The following is an 18,208-nucleotide window of genomic DNA, read 5'->3' as shown; positions in this document are numbered from 1 at the left end:
TTATTTGCTGATTGAGAATTTTAATTAAGGAAGATTTCGACTATATCAGCAATTAGTGACATCTATTAGACGTCAATTGAACTCTTTGGTTTAGAGTCAGGTGTTATTCTTAAGATAATTATTCCGATATGGTTGTCGGTAAATAATTATATTTTTGAATTTAATTTTTGATCTGAAAAAATAAGCTGCGTGAACGACTGCACTGTGCATCTGTGAGGACTCGAACCCCAGTTAATAGCTGCCTTTCGCGGGACTAACGCCTACCAATGCACCATGCCAACACAGCCTGGACGTTCACGTTTCTTATAATCTCAGATCAAGCCCATACACTAGTCGAAGAGCTGTATAGTTAATGTGTGGACACATTAACTATACAGCTCTTCGACTAGTGTATGGGCTTGATCTGAGATTATAAGAAACGTGAACGTCCAGGCTGTGTTGGCATGGTGCATTGGTAGGCGTTAGTCCCGCGAAAGGCAGCTATTAACTGGGGTTCGAGTCCTCACAGATGCACAGTGCAGTCGTTCACGCAGCTTATTTTTTCAGATCAAAAATTAAATTCAAAAATATAATTATTTACCGACAACCATATCGGAATAATTATCTTAAGAATAACACCTGACTCTAAACCAAAGAGTTCAATTGACGTCTAATAGATGTCACTAATTGCTGATATAGTCGAAATCTTCCTTAATTAAAATTCTCAATCAGCAAATAATTTCCTACAAGAACCAAAGTAACTTGGCTCATAAAAATTTTTACGATCCAACATGAATCGCGATTCGACTGTCAATAAAAATAAAAATAAAATAAAAAAAAATTGAGAATATAAAAAAGAAAAGGAAAGTATCAACCAATATAAGCTGATTATGATGCAATATTTATGTGGAATTAAAATTGGATCCACCTTCACGAAAATTTTTTTTTTAATACTCTGCCTTATCCAACAAGTTGATTAGCTGAGTTATTAAATTGTCAAAACAGCAAAAACGATGAGATTATATTCTGATAAATTTCTCATCCTTTATAAACTAATAATCTCCATTTATACAAAACGCACAGAAATATATATATATATATACATAGGAGGACAATTTATTTTCAAGTCGAAAATGTATGTTGAGAGGTTTAAATGTTCTATGGTTAGCGGGGTCGTCTTAAGATGAATAATAATCAAGTCGAGAGCCAAGTGCATAAATTTCAAAAGCCAAGACTTTAATAATTTGGGACAAACATTTGCCAAATTACACCTGTCTACTTGGACACCTGCATCGACATTTCTAGTTTAATGTTGAATCATGTACACAATAAAATGTACCATCAAGGATACAATTCCTTTCTGGTTATTCGTATGGCAAATATTTTTCGCTCATCTATTAAATACTACAAGAATATAATTCATTTCTGGTATTCTTAAAACTATTTTTTAAATTTTTTTTAAATTTTTTTAAATTACAAGTCATTCTTTATTGTTAAAATTTAATGAATTAATTTATTAAATCATCTAGAAGATGACTAGAATGAAGATGAATGAAAAGCAAAGCAGAAAATACAGAAAGAAAAAAAAATTGGTAGTAATCTAAAATACACGCAATGTTTATAATGATTCAAAAGAAAGAAAATCTTTTCTCGATAAAAATAAATTTATCAAATGCAACGAGCATTACGCATTTTTTAGGCTAACGCACGTGCTTTAGTATTATCTTCCAGAAACGGTCTCAAGTTTCAAGCAAATGTGTGTATACTATGCGTACATTTATACATATAACGAAGACGATACGTGAATGCAGGTTTACGTTTAGTAAAGTTGAACGCGCATATCTACTCTTTTTACCGGTAATTCACGCAGGAAATAAGTAGGCAGGAAGTTTAAAGAAGGAAATCTAATCCACAGAATTGTGTTAAAACATTGTGTAAAAAAAACTAGTTTAAAAAAGAAATAAGATCTCCATATTTCTACAATTTAGTTTCTTTCATAATAAAGATTAATTTTTTAATCGTTTGTTCAAATTTTATTTATTCCTAATTTTTAAAAGTTAATTAACTTTAAAAAAATAACAAGTTTCAATTTTTCTGAATTTTTAGCTATAACTTACAAATTTTTTTCACTAATTTTCAATTTTTCTAAATTTTTAATTAACTTAAAAGTTGTTTTCAATCATTTTCAATTGTTCTACAACTTTTACGAAATTTAAAAAATTAATTTTCATAGGGATTAATTTAATTTATTTTAGTAAAATTTAGTGTAATTTATTTTAGTAAAATTTAATTTAACTAAACATAGTACAATTTAATTGAATATTTCAAAACGTCAATTATTTAAAATTGGTAAAAAATGAAAATTGGCAAAAAAAAAAAAAATTGTCAAAATAAATGAAAATTGTAAAAAAATGTAAATTAAAAATTATATTAATACTCGAAACACTATTGTTTATAAAAAAAAATGAAGAGAGTTTGCTAAATTAAACTATATTTCAAATCTTTTGTTGTTAGATACTTGAAAATAGTTATTAAGAGTGATCAAGGTCTTCTTTTGCTCGACAAAAAGCAATGATAAGATAAGACCAGTGACTTACTTCCGATATCTTCCATACACTATTTGCTGTTTGTTAAAAGAATTTTATTATAATAAATATTAGATTACGAATATCTATCTTCTCGATAATTAATATTGCTCATATTCTCCGATTATTTTTCTAAAAAATTGTTACAAAAATTTATTTTTCGCAAATTTTTTTTTTTCAAAAATCCATTTTGTTTTCCTTAAATACACATTTTTTCGGCAGATATCAAATTGAGACCAAAAAAAGAATCAAAAGTGTTGCGAAGCAACCTTTTGATTCTTTTTTTTTGTCTCAATTTGAGATCTGCAGAAAAACTATGTAAATGAAAAAAGTCGTGCACTAATTTCAAGAACATAAAAATACCAATACACTGACAAAAGAAAATAATTTTTGAAAAAAAAGGAGAAAAAAATTTCTAAATTAATAATTCTCTCAGGAAACTAATATATATCCAGGAAATCAGTAAGTTAAAGTCAGTTGCGTTTTGTTGATCCCACGAACACCTGCGTTTAAGTTCCTCCCTCCCACCTGCGTAGCACCTGAACGAAGGAAGCTTTCGAGGACTTAAGCCGCACCTGACAAATGACCTCGAAAAGTGCAAAATAGACATGGCGCCGTTTTCTTGAAATAGACTTGTCGCATGTCACACTTTTTCATTTTTTTTCTCTCTCTCTTATTATTAAACAATAAAATGTGCATCAAAAATGAAAAAAGAAAAATTGGAAAAATTATCTTCACTTAGAAATTTTTCAAAATTTTACTGAATTCTCTACTATAGATGAGAGTAAAAGAAAAAAAAAATGAATGAAATATTTAGGTCCCTGAAGTTAGCGTCGACGCTAATTTTCAAAAAGTATTTTTTTTCTAGGGTTTTTAGTGATTAAAATTAAATTAAAATTTAGTAATTTTTTCCTGCCTTTTTTATTGGACTCCTAAAATTTTTTTTTACTGGACTCCATCTAAGAATTTGAATTCAAAATTTTAAAAAATGGTTTATTATTTTTGGTTGGCCATCTAGCGGTGACCTTGGCGTTCGCAGGTGGAGAGTAGCATCTCCATTTTGAATCTCAAGATATTCGTAATTCTATAATTATTTTTAATCAAATTTACAAAGTTTGTCAATTAATATAAACGGATTTTTATTTTTCTTTTACTTTAATTTGTTACATTTTTTAATATCTCTAATTTTTTAAATAAAAATGTCAAAAATTCGCCTAAGAAGCTAAATTATCTTTCAGGACATTTTTTTAGCCTAAAATCTGAGAAAAATGGGTTGGATTCTTTTGCGAAAAAATGTAGGTTCCTGAATCCTAGTCGAATGAAAATTGTGAATTTTTTGATATTTTCGATAACAAAAAACAAAGAAAAAAAAAATTAGTTTTTGACTCTGGGTGTCGATACAAACTTTTCAGAGGTCTAAGAAGACTAAATTATAACAAAGAAGACTATAAAAAGAAAACTAAAGAAGACTAAAGAAGACTATATAACAAGACTTAACAAGACCTTAAATATTTTATAAAAACAAACAAAATCGATAATTTAACCAAACAGAAACGAGTTTTATCCCACTCTCTCTCTCTCTTTTATTCCCAATATTCGATATTTCTCAATGAAACCAAACAGGGTAAAATAGAAGGAGAAAAGAAAAAAAGAATAATAATTTGCAAAATCAAACTGTGTTGAACAAGCAAAGAATTTCTCTCGTACGAATGAAAGATTCTTGAAAGTGGTTCGGGATACATGAGAGGAATTCAAAAGTTTCAGGGACAACTGCTCCAACGGTCCTTGACTCGAATAACTCGAAAGGTCGTAAGATGAGTTTATATACTTTTTCATTTTTTTGGCGAACACACAACGAGAATCAGTTAACTTTGTCAGAAAAGATTTCTAGAGTTTGACTCTATATATGTAGTTATATGTATATATATATACATATAGGATTCTGGTCGACAGTGCCGCATCACTCTGATAACGGATTCTCAACGTATACTGTTACCATGTTTCGTGTATAAGAAGCGAACGAGAGAGGCACTTCCCGAACGGTTATCTTCAAATTGAAGGAGGTAACAAAACTTTTTAACCCCCCCCCCCCAAAAAAAAGGGATTTATAAGTCCTCATATAATTTTCTATAAGAGATTGGTTGAATATTGCAGAAAAAAAAATTGGTTCATATTAAAGTTCGTCTTGGAAAATATTTCCCTTTCTGTCTAAAGTTGAATTGAGCAAAAAAATTCTTGAATTTTAATTAGTAAAACTTTTTTTCTGATGATTTTTGACAAGTTCCGACTTAAGACTAAAGTTTTAAATTATTTTAGTAACTTATTTTAGCGAATAAAGTTTTCTAGTTTAGTAAAATAATTTAATATTATTAAAAAAAAAAAAAAATTTAATTTCAAATATCACAAATTTGATTAATTATTTAGATAATTTATCCAAATTGTGTCAATTATGACACCGTTTAACATCTAATTATCACTTTTAAATTCTCCTTAAAAGATCAGAAAATGTTTTAATGTGTCAAACTAACTATAATGGTTAATGATGAGGTTCCCTACGTGTTATTTTGGCTCGTTATCATCCACAGAATCTAAAATATCTCCCACAGCTTATCGTTTTTTAATGATTAACAAATATTTATGGGCAACATCCCAAGGAGTAATTTATTTTTAATTCAAAGCTTAACAATCTAGAGGTTTATCAAAACTTTTGGTCTATTCGAGATTTGCTTGCAAATTATTAATAGGGTCACAGTGCTGTAAACTATGTATTGGGGTGAAAAGAAAATGCTGCTTATTAGTGTACTATAAATTTTTCTCTTCTTTAAGCACTATAAACAAAAACTGTTAAATAAATATTAAGCACTAAAAGTAGTAATAGTATTATTTACTAGCACTGAAGTTAATGATAGTATTATTTACCAGCACTAAGGTTAGTGATAGTATTATTTACTAGCACTAAAGTTATTATTGGAATTATTTACTAGCACTAAAGATAGTGACAGTATTATTTGTTATCACTAAAATTCGAAAGAGTATTAGTTACTAGAGCTAATATTAGTAACAGTATTATGTCACTAAAGTTACAGTGTCAATATTTAGTTTCTAGCACTAATGTTAGAAGCACTATTAGACAGTGCCACTATTAGTCTATTAGTCAGTGATGATAATGATTTTTGTCACTATCGATATTAGTGACAAAAAATTAAGAAAGACCACTAATATTTTGTAGCAAATCTCGAAGAGCCTAATTTTGATAAACCTTTCTGTAAAATTTTGAGACTAAAATTATTTCCTGTTCAGAACAATGATCTAACAATGCTTCTATCAAATAATTTGATGGAAGGTTAATTCGGTGATTAGAAAATTAATGTATCAACTATAAAAACTGCAATATCAAAAACAGAAAATTGGAATAACAATAAGAATCAGTAGCAATAAGAATCCCAACTAATCTTTTGGAATTGCAATCGAACGAAACAAATAAACATTTGTCAACAACAGCAATTTCTCGATTACAGTGTAAATTCTCACGACAAAAGCTCAGTATTTAAAGGACCAATAAGTGAAATATTTGAACCTTTCACATGGTTTCCTGCATTCCCCACAGGTTCGGCTATCATGTTGAGTGGCAAAAACCACAGAATGAGAGATAGACTAGTGTTGCGAGTGTGTGTTTGCAAGAGAAAGAGAGAAGGGATGAGATTTACCTATAGAACGGCGAGCCAAACGGTGTGCAGTAGAATGGATCGTTGGGCATGGGCGGTTGACCCGGAATTCCAGGTCCTTGAGGATGAGGATGCGGTCCCATTGGACCAGCGGGACCAGGTGCACACATCCCAGGTCCACCTTGAGGCTGCATACCGGGACCACCCATCATTCCACCAGGACCCATATGAGGACCCGGATGATGCGGTGAACTAACCATATGTGGTCCAGAATGATGAGGATGAGGCGATGGTCCACCACCGCCCATATGAGGATGTGCCGCGTGCGGTGAACTACTCATCATACCGTGGGGTGGCATCGAATGGGGACTGGGCGATGCACCATTTAAATGTGGTCCACTAACTCCCTGATGAGGTGTTGGAGGACCGCCGTGTGTTGGCGTTGTGGCCGGTTGTGGTGGCGGTAAATTCGGTGGTCCCGTTGGTCCACTGCCTAATGGTGGTAATGGCCCATTTGCCATATTGTTCAATTGTGTCAGCGATGCGGCAGCTGATGCCATCGCTTGCAATGGATTTGGTGCGTTTGGATTAGCACCCCCCAGGCCCAATGGGGGAGAACCAACAGGCGTGGGTCCTCCGAGGCAACGGCCCGATGTTCCTGGGCCCACTAGTGAGCCTGGCGCTACCGGTGCACCGGCGTGGATTATTCCACCTGGGGGGCGTTGCGCCACCCTCACCGGCATTACTCCCCCCTCCACGACGCCACCCGTCTCTTCAAACCACGGTTTTTCACTGAACACACTTTTTTATTTCTTCCACTTCTCGGGGGTATTTTTTTTTCTTAACCGAAAAAGCAAAATAGAAGACCCTGGTCTTCTAATATTCCAGTAGAGGACCTCTAGTATTAATCCTCCTAAGTCTTCCAAGATCCTGTCTTCCAATAGAGGACCTCTATTCCAAACTATCCCTAGGTCCAATCTGTATCAGAAGACTTTTGCTTCACTGTCTTTAGTTTGAAAAACTGTCCTTAGTTTTCAAAAAAAACGAAGCATTTTGTTTCAACAGATGTGTCACAACACTTTTCTTTTCGAAAATCACTATTTTTGGAAAATTTGCACGACACTAAAGGGAAGTAGATGGCTTAAAACTACACGAAACATTTAATCCAGAGGGAAGAATTCTTCCTATTACACAAACACCGGACGGAAGAGTACCTTTCAATCACAAACCAAGTCCCACAAGAATTGATACCAAATTTTTGTATTCTACTAAATAAAATAAAGAACTTTTATTTAGAATACCACTACCAAACACAGTAGTACTTTTAGTACTTTTCAAATTTCTACACAAGTTTCGATCACCACAGTTTCCACTCGTTTTCAAAAACTATTGCACTTATTTCTTCACTTAAAATGTATCACAAAATGGCAAAATTGGATCAATATGGGTTTTATCGATTGTCGAGAGGGGTATATAATTTCTAGCAAGTGGCAACAACCAACTGATGAGGGCACGTGGCTGTCACGTCGTTGTCGTCGTCGTCGCGACGTATTTTGTCGCGATCACATCTTTTGCCCATTGTCCCTACACCCTTTCTCTCCAGGACTTGCATCGATCATAAAACATGAATTAAAAAACTATCATCATTCCCCTTTTTCAAAGCACTTGCCCAACACATAATCCATAACCCAAAGAAACACGTGAACCTGAACAACATATCTTATATCACTCAAATAGTGCATTGCAATATAACTCCAAAAATAAAAACTAAAGCTTCTTCACCAAAAGGATAAAAAAAACAGAAAAAAAAAACCAAAACGACCAGTGTACAAACAAAAGTTGATTTTAAACTTTGATTCTTTTTTTTATAGAAAAGGATTTTTTTTTTTTTGAGAAATGACACACGAGTTTTTTTTAATGAGGAACAACCTTCACGAGGACGACTACGCTCTTCGGAAGCGGTCGCATAACTGCGGACCAAGAGAGTTTAGTGGCGCTACAATCGCCCCCTCTGTATAAAGCGACGACTACGACGACGACTCAAAAGGGGGCTGCAGGGAAAAACGACGCTGGATCTCTCTCTCTCTCTCTCTTTCTCTCACACACATATCGTGGAAGGGAGAATTCACGCACGACTTCGATGGGTGGTGTGCTGAAGGGAAGTGAGGAGAGAAGGGCGGAATATAAGAACACGGCCGACGCGTCCACGCATCACACACAAACTATAAACCCTAACCCTTCGGTTTTGCCTTCTCCTTCCTCCCAAGGGGTGAAACGTTAACCTATTTCTTTTAGGCATCTACCATAGTCCCTGTAGGGCAGACAAAAGTGACGAGAGAAAGAGAAACATAACATTCGACATTTATATGATGTCTAATTTAGCCAACAAATTTTTTTTTTCTTTTCGAAGCTAATGGTCCTTGCTCTCTCTAGGTGTACGCAAAAAAAAATTATGTTTCAATCAAATACTCTACATTGTTGTACAAATCTTGCTTTTAGATTATTCTAAATAAAATATATTCATATTTTATTAATTTAAATACAGATTGTTTATTCCAAATATTTATTTCCATAAATTTATTTGAATCAAACATAAGTATCATAGCATAATTTTTTGTAAGCCCGTTTACTACTTAAATAAATAAATAACTATTTTAATTATATTGTTATATAGTCAACCAAACATTATTTTTGAATTAAAAATATACAGTTTTTCAGCAGATATCAAATTGAGACAAAAAAAAGAATCAAAACGTTGCTTTGCAACATTTTTGATTAGTTTTTTGTCTCAATTTGATATCCTTAGAAAAAATGTGATAATTTTGATTCAACACACAATAAATTTGAGTCCAAAAATTATGGTTAATTCAATTATAAAATATGTTTAATTCAAACGTATTTTTTTGATTGGATACTTTTTTTTAAAAAAATTCTTTTCTCAGTGCAGGCTTCGCACTCAATAATTTGTTTTAAAAAAGTAGCTTTAAGACTAAAAAAAGTAGCATTAAGACTGAAAAAAGTAGTAAAAAATAACTATTACCGAAAAATTAAATTTGGCGACTAAAAAACTTATTTTAGACGATTCACAAAATTCATAAAAATTTCATTCTGTATTTCTCTGACATTTTCCTGATTCCCATCAAAAATGTTTTTTTATGGACTTCAACTCAAAATTCTTCTAAACTTCAATTATTTTCCAAACTTTTAGTTAAAAATTTTAGAAATTTTAGAGTTCTTTAAAAATTTGATTATATTGCAAAATAATTATTAAAAGCAAGAAAATTAAATTTTTTAAAACATAAAATTGATTTCAATTCACAAAATTTTCCATTAACTGGACATTTAAATAAATATTATTAATTTTTACAATTTAAAATAAAATTTTTCAAAAGACAAATTTTTTTTTGATGATTATTAAATTAAATTATTCAAATTTATAATAATTTCTATAAAAATTCATATTATTATGCATTTAATATTTAATTATTATAATCTAAATTATAACTGTAATTTATTTTTAAATCAATTCTTATTCAAAAATTCTACAAGAATATAATTATTTAAATACAAAAATAAACAATTTATTAAACAATTAAATGTTTCTTAACAATGAATTTTCATAAAGAATTTTATCAACAAATTTTTAAATAATTACATTTTTTCGAAGAATTTAAATAAAATTTTCAAGAATAATTTCATTTTTCGAGAAATTTGATAAAAATTGAATTAAAAATAATTGAAATTCTGCCAAGAATTTTATTAAAATTTTTGAAAATAATTGAATTTCGGAGAAAAATTTTAATATTTATAAAGATAATTGAAATTTTGACGAGAATTTTTGTAAATTTTTAAACATAATTGAATTTTTGCGAAAAATTATATTACTTTTAAACATAATTGAATTCTTGAGACGAATGTTATTAAAATTTCTTTTTAAATAATTGAATTCTTGAGAAAAATTTTATTAAAATTTCTTTTTAAATAATTGAATTCTTTTGTGAAATTTTATTGAAATAGTAGACATTGAAAATAATTGAATTTTGACAAATTTTTGAAATTATTTAAATTTCTACAAAGAATTTTATTAAAATTATTTTGAAAGAAATTGAATTCTTGCAACGAATTTTATTAAAACTTTTAAAAATAATTGAATTCCTCAGAAGAATTTTAATTAAAAATCTATTGAAAATATAGGCAAAGAATTTTAAAATAATTGAATTTCTTTAATAAATTTTAATAAAATTTTAGAAAATAATTCCATTTTCGAGGAATTCATTTTAAAAACTGTATTCAAAATAATTCAAATTCTGTAAAGAATTTTATTATTTATTATAAAAATAATTGAATTCTACCAACGAATTTTATTATTTATGCAAAAATAATTGAAATCCTGCAACGAATTTTATTATTTATGAAAATAATTGAATTGTTGTAACGAATTTTATTAAATTTTATTAAAAAATTGAATTCCTGGGAAAAATTTTATAATTTGTACAAAAAATTGAATTCTTTTTTTCATTTTATAAAAAAATTTTAAAAAATAATTCAAATATTTCGAATAACTTAATTAAAATTAGATTAAAAATAATTAAATTTTTGCGATGAATTTTATTATTTATAAAAATAATAATTTAACTATTATAAACAAATTTTGGCAAAATTGTATTGAAAATAATTGAATTCCTCTGAAGAATTTTATTGTTTAAGAAAATAATTGAATTCTTTCGAAGAATTGTATTATTTATGAAAATAATTGCATTTTTTTTAGAAATATGATTAAAATATATAAATTTGTATATATAAATAAATTAATAAAATACCTAATAGATATTGAAAATATCTGAATTTCATTATTTGTAAAAAAAAAAATGATTTCTCCTAAAAGATTTTCGAATAATTTTTGAAATAATTGAATTGTGTCAAAGAATGTTATAAAAAAAAGAATACAAAAATAATAACAAATAATAAAAAAAAGTTATAAAAATAATAAAAATAATAACGAAATAATAAAACAATACTGAAAAAAAATAATGGAAAAATATAATTTTTTTGCGAGGCGTACGAAATAAAAATTTCAATTCAAGTGTGTACCTCGATTCAAAAAGATCGAAAAAAAATTGTGTATGTACATAATAGTCTGTTCAGAAAACAGCAAACTGTAGTACTTTTAATTAGTCTTCTAGAAGAAGAAAAAAATATTTCGAAACAATTTTATCTGGAAGGCATAATTTGTTACTTTTAGATCCATGTACAATGGCAGTATAGTTTCTTTTCGCCGAACGCACAAGTAGTACAGGGGAAAGTTTCGCGTAGGTGCGGTTACGATTATCCTTTCATATATGAGACAAGAATTTCGCAATAAATACTCTATACCTAATGTATAAAATACGTATTGAAAATTATACAATTCTTTTATTTCTCCGAAATTCTTCTTCTTTTCTCAAAAAAAAATTTCCTAACCTTACATTTAATTAGCGAAATATTTTGTACCTTCTAAATTAGAATTAACAAAAACTGCGATTAGGCGAAATTCGTAACAATTTTACAAATTATAATTAGTTAAAATTGTCACTAATTGTAATTAGTATAAATTTTTATTAATCGTAATTAGTTATAATTTTCACTAATTGCTGTTAATAAAAATTTTCACTTCTTATTTAGTAAAAATTTTGACTAATTGTAGTTAACAAAAAATTTTAATAAAATGAAATTTTGACTAATAATTGTAGTTAATAAAATTTTTTAATAAAATGGAAAATCTACTTTATTTAGTAAATTTATATTATAATTTTTTTAAATTTAATTTTTAATTTATTGAAAACATTTTAAATATTTTTTTAATTTTCAAACTATTTTACATATTTAAGAATTAAATTTTCGAATAAAATATCGAGTTAAATAGAGTACGAAAAATATCATCGTTCATTTGAAAGTTCAAATAACTTAGAGATCGTCAAAATTCGATTGTCTTAAATAGTTCAACTTAAAATTAAAATTTTCCTCCAACGATTATAGTTCGAAAAATAAGAAATCCTTAAAAGAAAAGCAAATTCCCCTCCAATAATAATACATATGATAAAATGTAAATGTAATAATTTACAGTATAAAGAGAGACAGTGTTGAAAAGTAAATCTCGTTGACAAATTGTATGTTTTGACACATTCAAAGCAGTAGAAATCAGGTAGGCAAACCACATCGCAAGTCAAGTAGTTTTTGTGTAGGAGAGACTAGAGGAATATTGAAATGGCACACAATATATAAATATATACATATAACAAATAATAACATAAGACAAATTTTCCCTTTTTCCCTTAAACAAAACTTACTTTTCAATTTCAATATAATATTAAATATCATATTCAAAAATAAATTTTGAAAACACAGTTTTCAAACATAAACTCAAAAGCTCTTCTCAAAAGTGATATATACAAAAGTGATGACGAGACTTTAACCGCGCGACCAAAAGTTATATATCTATGGGGGGAAAGTAAATTCAGGTAAGTTTGGGTCGAAAACTACTATTATTAGGATTAAAATGGTAAAACTCAGGTCAATAACGCAGGTAAATTTTTGAGACAAGAGGCAAGCGCGCCAAGAAGGCAAAATATAGACATATTGCGATATTTTTCTCTCTCCATTCTCTTTACAATAAATATATAAAGAAGAAAAATTGAAAATGGAAAAAAAAAAATTTTCCAGGTAAACCAAATACGCGGTATGGAGGTAACCATCTCTTGGCCCTCTCGAGAGTAAATCGATGCTGGAGAAAAGTAGAGACTTTTCTCCTGATACGTGTGTAGTACGCGAGTATAATTTTTTTCCTTCACCCCCCCCCCACTCTTACCCATTCCTCATTAAATCTCCACTCGACGCCATCATTTGCTTTCAACTTCTACTTGTAAACTTATAATCCAGACTTGTGTTCGAAAGACTACAGATTCGAGTTGTATAGTAAAGATCGAAAAATCGAGAGAGGGAGAGAGAGAATCCTTTTCCATAATCACTTTACTAAATTCAAATAAAATTTTCCCCCTCTTTAAAGGTGTATTATAATTACAATCTCGAGAACAATTTTTTTTTCTTATTTTCCTAGCCTCGTCTTTGCTAAAATCAAATATTGAGAAAAAAAATTATAAATGAAATCTATTTTGAAGACACGCCAAACTGAACTCACTTCTTAGGAATTTATTTCACAATGCGTAAGGACGCCAAGTTATTGTCCCGCTTAAAACCGTAGTACCTGAACGGAAGCAATACAAACGCGGACGCGGAGAGTCCAAAAATTCCATCTGTTGAAAGATGTTACGTTCCCTCATGATCCAAACAAACTGAATGATTCAATGAATTTCTGATTTCTCTATTAGCTTTAAGGGGGGAAAAAATTTTAATATATGTAATTTTTGCTACACCCAGAAAGACTATATATTTCACTGAGAGTTCGATATATTTCACTTATAAATTATTTCGTTGAGTCAAATTAAATTTTATTTGGTTCAGATAAATATTATTTGATTCAGACAAATTTTAATTCATGTAAATAAATTTTATATGGTTTAAATAAATTCTGTTTACTTTAAATAAATTTTATTTAGTTTAATAAAATTATATTTGGTTCAAAAAAAATTATATTTGATGTAAATAAATGCTATTTAGTTAAAAAAAATCGCATTTGGTTCAAATTAAATTTATTTTGTTGAGATAAATTTCATTTGATATATAAATAAATTTTATTTGGTTCAAAAAAATTATATTTTATGAGAATAAATTTTATTTGGTTCAAAAAAATTATATTTTATGACAATAAATTTTATTTGGTTAAAAAAAAATTATATTTCATGTAAATAAATGTTATTTAGTTCCAAAAAATCGTATTTAGTTCAAAAAACCCTAATTATATTTCATGTAAATAAATTTTATCTGGTTCAAACAAATTATATTTGATTTAAATAAATATTTGGTTCAAACAAATTATATTTGATGTAAATAAATTTTACTGGTTCAAATAAATATTATTTGGTTTGACTAAAAATTTTGGTCTTCAAACAAATTATATTTGATGTGAATAAATTTTATTTGGTTCAAAGAAGTTATAATTGGTGTAAAAAATTTTTATCTGCATCAAATAAATCTCATTTAGTCCAAATAAATTTTCTTGATTCAAACAAATTATATTTGATTAAAGATTCCTACAGAAATGCGCATTAAAAATTCCATACCTTTTCCATGATTTCCAGGTCAAATTTTTACGAAATTCCAGTGGAATTTTAAATCTAATTTCATTATTTTTGGGCTCTTTAAAAACTTTACTTATTTAATAGTCTCAACCCATTGGTAAAAATTCTAAAATATCAAAATTTATCAAAAATTCGAAAAACCTATTTTTTTTAAATTCAACAGTTTTTCTTCTCTTTGATAGTATTTAGCTTCATTATTTTTGGGCTCTTCAAAAACACTTTACTTAATTAATAGTTACCACCCTTTGGTAAAAAATCTAAAATTATCAAAAATTCAAAAAATTTCAAAAATTCGTTTTTCTTAAAATTCAACATTTTTTCCTCTCTTTTATGGGATTTAGCTTCTTTATTTTTGTGCTTTTGGAAAATACTTTACTTATTTAATAGTCTCGACTCTTTGGTAAAAAATCTAAAATTATCGAAAATTATCAAAAATTCAAAAAACCGAATTTCTTAAAATTCAACATTTTTTCTTTTCTTTTATGGCACTTAGCTTCACTATTTTTGTGCTCTTCAAAAATAATTTACTTAATTAATAGTCTCGACTCTTTGGTAAAAAATCTAAAATTATCGAAAATTATCAAAAATTCAAAAAACCGAATTTCTTAAAATTCAACATTTTTTCTTTTCTTTTATGGCACTTAGCTTCACTATTTTTGTGCTCTTCAAAAACACTTTACTTATTTAATAGTCTCCACTCTTTGGTAAAAAATTTAAATTTATTAAAAATTCGAAAAAATTCAAAAATCCGATTTTCTTGAAATTCAACATTTTTTGCTCTCTTTTATAAGATTTAGTTTCATTATTTTTGTGCTCTTGGAAAATACTTTACTTATTTAATAGTCTCGACTCTTTGGTAAAAAATCTAAAATTATCGAAAATTATCAAAAATTCAAAAATCCGAATTTCTTAAAATTCAACATTTTTTTTTGTCTTTTATGCCATTTAGCTTTATTATTATTTGAATTTCTATTCAAGAGAAAAAATGAAAAACAGAAAAAATTTAGAAACTTTTCAAAATTCCAGGCCTTTTCCATGATTTCCCTGATTTCCAAAAGCCTTTTAAAAATTGCATACCATTTCCATGATTTCCAGATTCTGTAGGAACCCTGTTGATGTAAATAAATTTTATTTTAGTTCTAAAAAGGATATTTTGTTCATATTAAATTTTATCTGGTTCAAATAAATATTATTTGGTTCAAAAAAATCTTTTTCATCTCTACTGTACTTCAAATCTCCCAAATCTGCGGAAATCTTGATAACTAATTTTCAGCATAAAAATAACCAAATTTTGGCATAAAATAAATTTTTATCACAAAAATAACCACCTTTCAGCATAAAAATAAAATAATTTTCAGACTAATTTTGAGTAAAAAAAAAAAAAACTGGAAAGAAATAGTCAAAACTACTTTCTAAAATTTAATTAGTAAAATTTACTAATTCAACACTTTGAGTGTAAAGTACCAAAAATAATTTCAGTTTTTTTAACTTAACCAAATAGTGCTCATAATAAACATTTATTTACAAGCAAAACACGAAAAGAAACAATTTTGAAACGAACTGAAAATTTGAAAGTTCTGGCAGTTGTCTGTTTAGCTCCGTGGTTTGGAGCACTTATAAACGCGTGTGAAAAGACCTGTGTTCGAATCCTGCCAACTGTGAAAATGAAATGACACTTTTTTCCCTATTTTCCATAAACAAAAGGAGTTTATGAATTGTTTTCTATTTGATTTGTTTCAAAAAGCAAAATTTGAAACCGATTGATGAATTTTCAAAATTGACCATAAGCATTAAGTAAGAAAGTAGGAAAATTCTATAGATAATTTAGTCGCACCTTGCGAATAATTGCCCCTGTTCGCATTCATTCTGAAACCTTTTTTCGCATTTTTTTTTTTTTTTTTTTTTTTTGTCAAAACAACGAATGAGAATGAGAAACTTGAGTGGGATAAAACAGGTGAGCAGAAACAGCAGCAGCAGCAGCAACAGTAACAGGAAAAAAAGAGAAAGAATATCGGCCTAAAAATCACGGTGATTTGTCCTGCTCTTTCTAATTTACAACAGTGTGACTTTCCTCTCTCTCGGCGTCTCTTTGGCGACGAACATAACTAGGTAATACCACTGTCGAGGAAGATCCCACTTAAAGGTGGTGTCTTCGGACAATGCCGTTGGCTCCTTTAGATCAGGTTAGGTCGCAGATATCTACCTGCGCGGGAGAAGACGAGAGAGAGAGAGAGAAAGAGAGAAAATTGTGGCTTGTGGTGGGATTCAGGCCCCGAGGGGAAGAGGGAGAAAACGATGAGGGCCCCCGAGTGTCGCAGAGGCCAGATTAATGGTCCCAAAGAATTCTTATGGTAGCCTACTACGAATACGCAAGGTTCAAATCCACGCCACAGTAAATAGAATTATAGTATACATAACGCGTCTTTAAGATTAGAGACGCATTTTCCCCCAATTAATTTCTATTATCGTGTCGCGCTCGCGTCGGTTATCTTGAAAATATTTTTGAATACTCTGAATTATGAGTAAAAATTAAAAATTTGATAGGGAAACCGGAAACGTTTCCATTGATGAATGGTTATTTAATTATTAATCATTTTTTGACCTCGGACTCACGCGACGTTGAGCCCCGACGCTAACTTCAGCAGGGTTGCGACAAAAATTTAATTTTGTTTTTCCCTAAATTCCCTGGCAACCCTGTTCAGGAACACGATTTCTCCAATTTTGTTTTTTGAAACAAAACATTTTTGATAACTAAACAAAAAATCCAAAAAAAAAACAGTTTTCGACGCTAAATTCTCCGTGACCTGAATTAAGGGAAAAATTCCAGTGAAAGTTTAACAAGCACGACCTTCGACGTATGACACCGTTCAGGAGTCAGTGGGCACACCAACATCGTCAACGTCGTCGTCGTCGTCATCAACTTTGGAACAATTAGAGGCCAAATAAAGACGAAGGCAAAGTCACAGTCGAGCGGGTTGCAACGAGCGTGTGTGTGATTTCGGTCACGCCGTGCGCCTGTACATTGACCCCCAGAGAGAGCATTTACTCACTGTTCGTTCCTGCTTGAAGCAAAGGAGTAAAAGAACGAGTGAGAGAAAAAGAGGAGAAAGAAGACGAAGAAGAAGAAGAAGCCTAACTTCGAGCTTCTCAACTCTGTTGCGTATTGTGGCACAACACTTCTGTGGTGTGTGTGTATGTGCGTGTATACATGACAGAGTGAAAGAGAGATACTACAAAAAAAGAAAAAGATGGACAGAGATGAGAAAGAGTGGTGAAGGCGCAGGGTTGAGAACTCACGGACCAAGATCCTTGAAAACATCCTACCCCCTCTGAAAAAGAAACTCTGGTAGCGATATTTTCCACTGTATATAACGTTCGACATCAAGGCCCTTTACTTTGCAAGTTGCTTTTCTTAATTAAAACAGAGAGAATTTCCCTTCAAAAAAATCTAACAAAAACTTTTCCTTTCGGCAGAATATTTTCCCACACTCAAGATTTTACAGTTGGACAAAATATTTCATTAAAAGAAAAATTAAATTTTTGATGATTAAACCAAATAAATACGTTGGTCAATTAAAGGTGCTTTACAACAAATTTCCCACTCTTCAATTTTCACACCGATTTGATACTGAACTTGATACTATACTTAAAATTTGATACTTTGATGCTGTTTTGTACCAACTGTTACTATTTCGTACCAATTTGATACATTTTTGTGTCAATTTGATACAATTTGGTATCAATT

At 29.4% G+C, this 18,208-nt stretch overlaps 1 protein-coding gene across 5 annotated transcripts in view; it reads right to left on the bottom strand.

The window, feature by feature from the left end:
* Nucleotides 1-18,208, bottom strand: part of LOC122497775 (LIM domain-binding protein 2) — a 181,484-nt gene that overhangs the window by 86,179 nt on the left and 77,097 nt on the right. For 3 of the 5 annotated variants that reach the window (XM_043605056.1, XM_043605057.1, XM_043605059.1), the window contains exon 1: nucleotides 6,272-8,204. The exons of the other annotated variants lie outside the window; for them this stretch is intronic. In XM_043605056.1, the coding sequence (XP_043460991.1) occupies nucleotides 6,272-6,972 (701 nt within the window). In that variant the 5' untranslated portion in view covers nucleotides 6,973-8,204. Of the gene's footprint in view, nucleotides 1-6,271; nucleotides 8,205-18,208 lie in introns of those variants that run through there. 5 annotated transcript variants of the gene reach the window in all.

Source organism: Leptopilina heterotoma, unplaced genomic scaffold (genome assembly GCF_015476425.1).
Source record: "Leptopilina heterotoma isolate Lh14 unplaced genomic scaffold, ASM1547642v1 Lhet_136, whole genome shotgun sequence".
In the NCBI taxonomy this organism is placed as follows: Eukaryota; Metazoa; Arthropoda; class Insecta; order Hymenoptera; family Figitidae; genus Leptopilina; species Leptopilina heterotoma.
This window is presented reverse-complemented; position numbering and strand designations above follow the sequence as displayed.